General features: G+C 31.1%; 1 protein-coding gene across 1 annotated transcript; it reads left to right on the top strand.

The window, feature by feature from the left end:
• Window positions 1–3,582: 3,582 nt before the first annotated feature.
• On the top strand, window positions 3,583–4,227 carry LOC133778083 (late embryogenesis abundant protein At1g64065-like). Its single transcript, XM_062217906.1, has one exon. It carries the CDS (start codon window positions 3,583–3,585, stop codon window positions 4,225–4,227), a length of 645 nt encoding a protein of 214 aa, XP_062073890.1.
• The last annotated feature ends 6,176 nt before the right edge of the window (window positions 4,228–10,403 follow it).

The raw sequence follows: 10,403 nt of genomic DNA, 5'->3' as shown, positions 1-10,403 counted from the left end.
AAGCTCTCCCAATCTCAAGCTCCTAAAACAGAAGAAGAAAGGAAGTATATGTCTAAGGTACCCTATACTAATATTGTTGGCTGTCTTATGTATGCTATGGTTTGTACAAGACCAGATTTAGGCCATGCTATGAGCATTGTGAGCAGATTTATGGCTGATCCTGGGGAAGAGCATTGGGCAGCTTTCAAATGGATTCTAAGATATCTAAAGGGTTCATTAAATCAAGGTTTGATCTATGGAAATGTTAATGACTCTCAAGAGACTGTAGTTGGCTACGTTGACTCAGATTATGCAGCCAATGTTGATACAAGAAGATCATTAACAGGGTTTGTTTTCAAGGTACTTGGTGGCTGTGTTAGCTGGAAGTCAAACCTTCAGAAAGTTGTTGCCTTATCAACAACTGAAGCTGAGTATATGGCAGCAACTGAGGCATTCAAAGAAGCTCTATGGTTGAAAGGTTTGACTCAAGAATTTGGAATAGATTCAGAAAATACTACAGTCTACTGTGATAATCAAAGTGCTTTGCACTTGATTAAAAATCCTATGCTACATGAAAGATCTAAACACATAGACATAAAGTTCCATTTTATTAGAGACATTGTATCACAGAAGCAAGTTTTGGCAAAGAAAGTCAGTACTGAAGACAATCCAGCTGACATTTTGACAAAGAGTGTGACAGTAAACAAGTTTAGGCATCGCCTAAACTTGATTGGATTTGGAAGTTGTTAAGTGAGCCTCATCGGCTCTGGTTTGTTCAGTTTAAATTTGTGTTACTTAATGTGACTAAATCAAGGTGGATTTGTTGGAAAAGTGATTCAGCCACTTAAGTAAGCTGGTACACGTGTGCACTCTCTAAGACTGTTATGTTTTAGTTACAGCCTTTTAATTGTATATATATATATACTGTAAGGTTTAGTTTATTGAAAACAACTTTGTAAGGCTGAGAAAAGGAGTTCTTGGAGAGCTGAGTTTAGTGAGAGAGTTTGGTGAGAATTTTGTTCTGTTTTGAGAGAAGAAAACAGGGTTTGTAACTCAGGTGTTTGTGAGCTTGTCTCTGGTGTAATCTCTCTCTTTTGTAACACTCAGATTGAATAAAGTATATCAGCTATTTCTTGGCTGTTCAGACCCTTGGAGTAGGTTCATGAGAATGAACTGAACCAAGTAAACTCTTGCTGTTATCTTGTTTTTATTATCTTGCTTATTACTGATTCTTTTGTTTAGTTCTTGTTTGTTTGTTGTTTCACAACATTGGAATTTTATAAGAGACAAATGTATAAATTTAAATAATTTAGTTTAAATAAATATACTTTGGATGCGGCCTTAATTTGAAGCAAAAGTTGTACAGAACTATGGACCGTTATCAACTTAATTATTAATTCTAAATTATCAATCTTAGTATGATCGAATATACAGTCACGATCGAGTACTATATAAATATATATATATATTAATAATTAATTCATCAAATGATGATGATAAGAAACTTCGTTATGAGTGTGTATGAAGTCTTTTCGTGTGTTGAAATAAAGCCCTCGGTTTATGGAAATAAATGATATGAATAAAAAGAAAACATGGCATCTCATCTCCACTTATGTCCACATTAGAAAATTCAAAAGGAGTCACTTTTGAATTAAGGGACTAGTATGTTAAAGTCAAAAAGAAGTAAGCTACGTACAATTAATATTTATGTAAAAAGAATATATATAGGACTATTCTTTTATCGGAGCTTCACTTTAAGCTGGTAAGATTTTTAGTGTTTCTCAACCCGTGAACAATTTTTAGCGCGACTTTTTTTTATGATCATGGATATTGTAGCTATTTAGAGCATCCTGCAAACTTTAAGAAAATTTTGAATAGTTTACAATACCGAAAACTTGGTTCAAATATGTTTTCCACGCGCATAAAAAAATTAGTCACAATATATGACCATGTATATTGCAGGATGCTCTAAATAGCTACAATATACACGGTCATAAAAAAATCGCGCTGAAAACTGTTCACGGATTATAAACACTGAGAGCACTACTGATAAAGCTTAAAATAAAGCTCTATTAAAAAATTCCCCATAATTTATAAATATGTATGGTAAATAATAATGCATGCTTCTTCTTCTTCTTCTCGTACGTACTTATAATCTTCTCCTAAAGTCTAAAAGGAAGAATGTTAAAGTCCAAAAGAAGTCAACTACTTATAAATACACATATACATGGCAATACATGCATCTTCAGTAGTTTACATATAGATTAAAAACAGTAGTTTTGACCTACCAACGGCGAAAATTAAATGCACTAGCCGTTACTTAAAGAGAAACTAATGGTGTGTTTACATATGAAGATGGAGGATTATCATTCCCATATATCTTCTCAAATTACAAATTGTCATTTTTACTTTATTGAATTTATAAAAATTAAAATATATATATAGTCATATGATTTTTGTAATGTTTATATTATATACTAGATACAATCAACGTTCAATATGCATATTTATTTTGTTTTATTTATAGAATTTATTAACTATTTTTATTAAATTTATATTCATGTTATATAAATTTTGAAATAAATATCCTATTTTAATTAAATCATTTATTTATTTTTGTTTAAGTTTATGTTTGTTCTACTTTTTGAATTTGGGAGTGACAACAAGAGATTATATATTATATGTTTAATGTAATATTAAATATTATATGTAGATTTTAAATTTAAGTTTATTGTTAGTTTTTTTTTTTTAAAAAAAAGAAGCAATTTGTTGCTAATTCAAAGTAGATTATATTATATGTTTAATATGATATTATTCTAATAAATGAGTTTAAATTTAATTAAATTTTATTTAAGTTATAAAACGTATGATTTTATTATTTTTAAATAATTATGATTATAAATATCTGAAAAATATCATATTTTAATTTGTTTAATTATTTATTATTTTAAAATAATTTTTATTGTAAAATATCTCAAAAATATCATCTTTTGATTTTTTAATTATTTATTTATTTTATTTAAATTTAAGTATTTACATTAAATATAAAAATATTCTATTAAAGTTACCATTAAAAAAAATAAATTTCCGTTAAAGAGATATACACATAATAACATATATAATCTAATGAATTATTTTAATAATTTAGTTTAATTTGACTCAATAAAAATATAATATAGATAAATTAATAAAATATTTATCAATTTTTTTTTAATGTTGTGTGCTTTGTTTTGTCAAAAGCTAATAACGGCGTACAGAGTTTGACGTTTGTAAGAATCTAAATTCATGAACGCCTGGTCCTGTTGTCTAACAACAGTACTTGCAGGTACTACGATTAATAGCCTTCCCTTCTCTTAATTATTTGGACTAAATCTATTTACGTACCTACTACTGATTCTAGACACGTTGACTGCTAGTCCTTAGTCAAAAACTGATGATGATTTAAAATATTTTATTTTCCACAAGTTTGAAATTTGGCTTAATTAACCTTATAGTATTTTCATTTTTAATAGTGTGAGAAACATGTGAAACCTTCTCAATACAAACTATATATACTTCTATACACAAAGGGAGTTTTATGATTAAATCGATATATGTAAATATATGGCAGGGAATAGTGAACAAGTAGTGCTTGCTCATGATGATGATGAAGTCGACTTTGAAACTGCTTCGATGGAGTCCGATTGCTCAAAGGAGTTGCAATCCAAGAAAAGCATGAGACGATTCCATTGCGTGGCAGTAATCGTATTGCTCCTAACTGTGATGGTTATTGTGATTTCAACAACATTCTTTCATGTCAACGCTCCCACGTTTCGAATTCGATCAATCACCATTGATGAGCTCAGAATGATGAGTAGCTCAAACACCATTGACATAAAATTCGAAGCCCAAATAGGCATAAAGAACACCAACTTCGGCCACTTCGATTTCGAAGATACCTCAATTAGCTTCTTTTACAGGGGAGTTCATGTTGCCCTAGACGGTGATGGTGATCATGAGTTGATTGAGAAAGGCAAAGTCAGAGCTCGATCAACCAAGAAGATTAATTTCTCGGCTGAAATTGGGACCACCAATTCGATTTCGATTGATGACATCGAATGCAGATGCTTGACTTTGACTTGTAAGGCCACCATGAATGGGACAATTCACTTGATGAAGTTGATCAAGAGGAGACGATCTTCTGAGATGAATTGCACCATCAATATTGACTTGTATAAAAAAGCTGTCTTTGATATAAAATGCAAGTAAAAATAATTATATTGCTATTTTCTGTTTCGGTGGTTTATTCTGTGTTCGTTTTATTTGTTTTTTTAAAAAAAAAAAAAAATAGCCCTTGTGTAAATTTTGTTCATTCTATTTATACAACAAATCTGTCTTTTTATAATTGAAGGTATTAGCCGACAATAACTGATTTTCCAATCCTGTTCCGATGATGATAAACGATTTTGCAGTTATTGATTCATCGGGTACCTGCAAGAAAGATACTCTGATGCCTAAATCAGAAAAAAAAAATCCTGGTATAAATTTTGTTCATTCTAATATTGATTATATATAATTCCATCGGGGTGTAGGTTTTAAGTTCAGAATAAATTCATAGAGATTATCATACCGGAAACAGTGTCTCTCCCGGGATAGCAAAATTCGTCACAAGAGGCTCAAGTGATGACAATGTCCCTCCTAGCTAGGTATAGTTTTGCATTGTTGTCGCTATTATTGCTAGAGATTTTAGCAACAATAATTGTTGTTGTTAAAAGTCTTATACTTTTATCCTAGAAGACCCCAAATAAGATTATACAAGTACACAGTACCAATTAGATTAAAACAAAAAATTATATTAATATTTTAATAGTTAAAGCTAATTACAAAATTTGTTACTTTCTCGCTGTCACACCAAAAGAACATCACTTTTGTGCATTTTTTCCATACAATTTTATACTCTTCTCACACGCTTTGTATCCTGCAAACATATTATTGGGGTTAAAATCATGTCTCCAACAACCATATTATTAATGAATTTGATCAATTCAAATCAAAATGTGTAACATCAAATCTACATATTATTGGGTAATATTTGGGGTTACAAACTTGTAACTTCAAATATGTTACATATATGAATATTCACATTATCCAAATATTGTAATTCTCTTTTATATATCTTCTATATAAAAAGTGTATAGATAATGGAAATTCTTAGTTTTAACGGTTTTTTATTTTTTTAATGTTAACTTTAACGGAATATTATTATATTTAACAGAATATTCTTATATTTAACGGTAGTTTGTAAACATCACTTAAGCTTAAATAAAATAAAATAAATAATTAAAAAAATAAAAATTAGATATTTTTGTGATATTTTACAATTATAATTATTTAAAATTAATAAATAATTAAAAAAAGTTAAAATATGAAAATTTTGAGATATTTTACCATAATAATTATTTAAAAATAATAAATAATTAAACAAATTAAAATAGCATATTTTTTTATAGATATTTTACAATGATAATTATTTAAAAATAATAAAATCATACGTTTTGTAACTTAAATTAAGTTTAATTAAATTTAAACTTAAACTAACTTATTAGAATAATATCATAATAAACATATAATATAATCTACTGTTAATTATAACAAATTGTTTTTAAAAAAAAACTAGCAAGAAATTTAAATTTAAAATCTACGTATAATATTTAATATTACATTAAACATATAATATATAATCTCTTGTTATCACTCCCAAATTCAAAAAATATAAACCTAAACTTAAACAAAAATAAATAAATTATATAATTAAAACATGATATTTATTTGAAATTTATGTGACATTAATATAAATTTAATAAAAATAATTAATAAATTTTATAAATAAAACTAAAGAACGTGCACGTTATTTGTATCTAGTGTTAAAATATGCGACACATCTTATCACATTATTTAATTTAAAATATCATATTATAAAATAATATAACAATATTTCGTTTGTGGTTTGTTGTAACTGAGAATATAAAAAAGAAGAAAATATGGCATATAGAATATGAAAGAATAAGACAGGAAAAGAAAAAGAGCAGTACGTTAGGTTGACAAGCAAGAATATATGTATTAAAAAAAAATTAAGTTTGAAATGTGTTTCACATCACAACATTGGACCCAATTCTATATAATTATTAGAAATTTAAGCAAAATGTGTAAAATAATTTACTTATAAATTTATTGTGGTGGTGTGGCCTGTGAAGCAAAAGTTGTGCTGACTATGGACCATTATCAACTTTAATATTCTAAACTATCAATCTCAGTATGAATATATATATATATATATATAATAATTAGTATAAATTATATGTATGTTTCCACTTTTAAGGAATGTTTTCGCAATGAGAATTTGAAGAAAAAAAAAAAGTCTAATCTCCTCCTATAAAGTCTTAAAGGGAGAATTAATGCTAAAGTCAAAAAGAAGTAAATTACGTATTATTATATTAATAATTAGTATTCACGTTAGAGAAAAAAGAGAAAATTTATAAATACGTATATGGTACTAATACATGCATCTTTATTGGTTAATTTTTTTTTTTGTGGCATGCATCTTCATTGATTAATATGTAATATTTTAAAATATGCTTAGATTGAAGTAGATCATAATCTAGATTACAGCTTTAGCGGATCTCTGTAGTTTCAAATAAAATCTAATAAATTCATCCTAAATAGAAAATGGCAATCTAACTTTAGGCATTTTCATTCACACTAATATTATTTTATTTTAATTTGTCTTATACAATTGAATGCCCATTATACTTTTCATATTAAAATTAAAGGTTCTCAAAATTATTTAAAATTCCATCATGGAAATTAATTAAAAAAAATAAATCATACATAATTCAATAAAATTGACCCCATTTATTGAATTTTCTAATTTGTGCTTATATTGGTTTCTAGAAGTCCTTCTTTCTGATTAGAAATTTTTTATGCAAAACTTCATTATCAAATGCGATTTTCTTTATAAGTTCTTAGAATAGTTTTATATAATACTTTATGGTATAGTCCATTAAAGTTTGCTAGAATATGTTGTTCTATTGCTAGACAAAAAAGACCACTGATGAAAGATTTATATATAAAATGACTTATTAGAAGTCATTCATTAATTAATTTGCTTACAAATTCATCACTCGTGACTTTTTCCAATAATTATTAATCAAATGCATTAGCACTGGATCACTAAAGAGAAACTAATGATGTGTTTACATATCATTACTATTGTTTATAACTTTTTAATTTGTAATATATAACAATAAAATATTAATTGTCATTTGGGATTGAAGAATGAGATTGCTATTTTCATTCGCTCTTAATTTGTAACGTTCTACTATATATTTTAAAATATTGTATTTATATATATGATTTTTAATGTTATATAATATATATTTTAAGATAATTTTTTTATTGATATAGAACGACCTGTGTAATATAGTAAACTAATCATTTAAATATTTAATATTTTTCCTTTTATTTTATTTTTATTAAACTCAATAAAAAGTAATATATAGTGCCAAGTGCGTTGAGAATATACCCGCTGAGATAGAATATAGATTTAATCTCAATGGTCCAATAGCGCTGAGATTGGCATTCCTACCTCAGCAAGCCTAGATTGTCGAAATAGGTTTTGTTTTGGCATCCATAAAGGAATTAATATCTCCTGTCAAATTAGTGTGTCTCATATTGTGTCTAATCAATGTAATTGTGACACTTCATATTTAATATTTCATTTATAAAAAAAATTGATGCTGCTCTTTCACAGCAAGTTATGTTTTAATATGAAGTGTCATAATTACGTTGGTTAGACATAATTTGAGACACACTAATTTGACAGAGAATCTTGTTTCTCAATAAAAGAGTAATCTCAAAAGATACAATCCAAATAGGTTCATATAGGTCCGTTAAGATAGTGTAAAGTAGAGGGAAGTGATAATTTTTTTTTTCAATTCCCCCGGTCTCGTTTGGGACAGCTTTTAAAAAAGCTAAAAGTTGTTTTCTGAAAATTTTATGGAATAATAGTGTTTGGTAAACAGTTAGAAAATAGCTTATTGAAGAGCTACAACCAAAAGCTAAAGCTGGAAAAACCCAACTTTTAGCTTTTTCTAAAACCCAAATTTATTCGTGCTGACAAAGCAGCTTTTGAGACCCATTTGGAGGTTCAACATGTCACCACTAGCAGTGATAATGTGTTAATGCCTACTTCTCCTGCTCCCACAGCATGTCCTCCGCACTATCGACTTGCTGCAACCTCCACTCATAAAATGCAAACCAGAATCCGAACTGGCATTGCAAAACCAACGAATTTTGTGACTACAAAGCATCCTCTAAGTGTAGAAGTTGGTCCATGTGAGCCCAACTTAGTTCAAGAAGCTATTCGAAATCCAATTTGGTTGAAGGATATGCAAGCCGAGTATGATGCTCCAATGAAGAATAAGACTTGGTCTTTTAGTGCCTCTTCCTCCTAATCAAGTGTATGTTGGTAATAAGTGGGTGTTCAAGACTAAGTTCAATCCGGATGGTACAATTCAGAAGCACAAGGTCTATTTAGTGGCCAAAGGGTTTCATCAAACCCCATGTGTAGATTTGTACGAATTGTTCTTACAGCTGCTGTTCACTTTGGCTGGGATATCAAGCAATTTCATGTAAATAACACATTTTTTAATGGTTATTTGAAGGGAACAGTCTTCATGGATCAACCTTAAGATTTTATCAGCAGTACACATCTTCACTATGTTTGCAAGTTAAACAAAGCTCTCTACAGGCATAAACAAGCAACGCGAGTTTGGTTTGATAGGCTGCAGTCATCCTTGCTAGAGTGCGGTTTCACAAATTCAAAGTCTAATGTGTCACTATTCATTTACAACCATCACTCTCAGCTTTTGTTTTTGTTAGTTTAAGTTGACGATCTGATAATCTCATGCATAGGTTTTTCTTTGATACAAAAGTTGGTTGATGACTTGAATGGTAAATTTTCCTTGAAGCATCTTGGCCCCATTCCCTTCAATGTCCCGATGCCACTAGAAGTCAGGAACTTGATGGCCAAATGCCTCACCGACGAAACTGGCCCCAGCCCTACTAGGGCGGGTCTCCCGAGCAGCACGTTGTAGGCCGATGGTAGGTCCACTACTACGAATTCCATCATCTTGGTTGTTGAGACTGGGAAGTCTCCCAAGGTCACAGGGAGTTCGATGGACCCCATACAGGCAATCTCTTCTCTTGAAAAAGCCGTACAACGTCGTTACACAGGCCTTTAGCTCACGAAGCGCGAGTCCCATCTTTTCTAAGGTGGCCTTATAGAGGATGTTCACTGAGCTCCCATTATCAATAAGAACTCGGTGAACCCTATTGTTCGCGAGCTTAAGAGTAATGACCAGTGGATCATTGTGAGGAAATTGTACATGGGACGCATCGTCCTCAGTAAAGGTTATAGGTTGAGATTCAACCTTTTGGTATTTCGGAGCTCTGGGTTCGGGTTCATAAGGGGACCCGTCGCCAGTTTTTAGCTCATTCACGTATCGCTTTTGGGCGTTCTTGCCCGATCTTGCGAGATGAGGCCCGCCCGAGATGGTTACAATATCTTCTCCATCAATCGGAGGGGGTCTCTCCTCTTCCCTTGCTCATGAATTGCTATTTTGGGCAAGCGGTAGTGCAGGTGTCTTCTGGCTGGTAGAAGCCTGATTATTGTTCTGGTTCCTTACATACTGCCTGAAGTATCCTCTCGAGATCAGACCTTCGACCTCGTCTTTTAGCTGCCTGCATTCATCAGTAGTGTGTCCAGTATCTCTGTGAATTCTGTAGGTGGAGTCTCTCTTGGATTTTTGGTTTCACATGGGGTTTAGACATCTAAAAGGGACCTGGTTTTCATTATCCAGGTAAATATTCTCCCAAAACTCGTTGAGCTCGGTGTGCACCTTGTACACAGAGAAATGCTTTTCCCCTTTCTTCTTCTTTCCCCCTTCTGCCTCGGGGTTACTTCCTTCATTTTTCTTTCTTTTGGAAGGGTTTTCTGCAGGGGGTTTCGAGGTTGATGGGTTCGCCGAGGTCGAGGCAAAGTTTAAGTTTTGTCGTTGTAGTTATGGGCTGAGAGGCCATATTTAGTGTTGACCTCGCCTCCTCTACATTGACAAACCTCTGAGCTCATCGATTAAACTCAGTTATGGACCTCACAGGCTTCCTCTGCATATCTTCCCAGAGGGGACTTCCCAGAGGGAACAGAGTGCTGGAAATAAGGGGAGCAAATGGTTTGAGTTCCCCATCATACTCTTCGTCCCGATCTCGACCTCGCTCATTCTGCCATAGCCTAAATGCTCTTTCCAATTCTCTCCTGGACTGGTTCCACGGGGGGTCTAACCTGAAATTGGTTATCGTTGATCACAATTCTAGGTTCGTGCCTTCGC

Source organism: Humulus lupulus, chromosome 5 (assembly GCF_963169125.1).
Source record: "Humulus lupulus chromosome 5, drHumLupu1.1, whole genome shotgun sequence".
Classification (NCBI taxonomy): Eukaryota; Viridiplantae; Streptophyta; class Magnoliopsida; order Rosales; family Cannabaceae; genus Humulus; species Humulus lupulus.
Note: the sequence above shows the minus strand (reverse complement) of the source record. Positions and strands in the feature narration are given on the sequence as shown.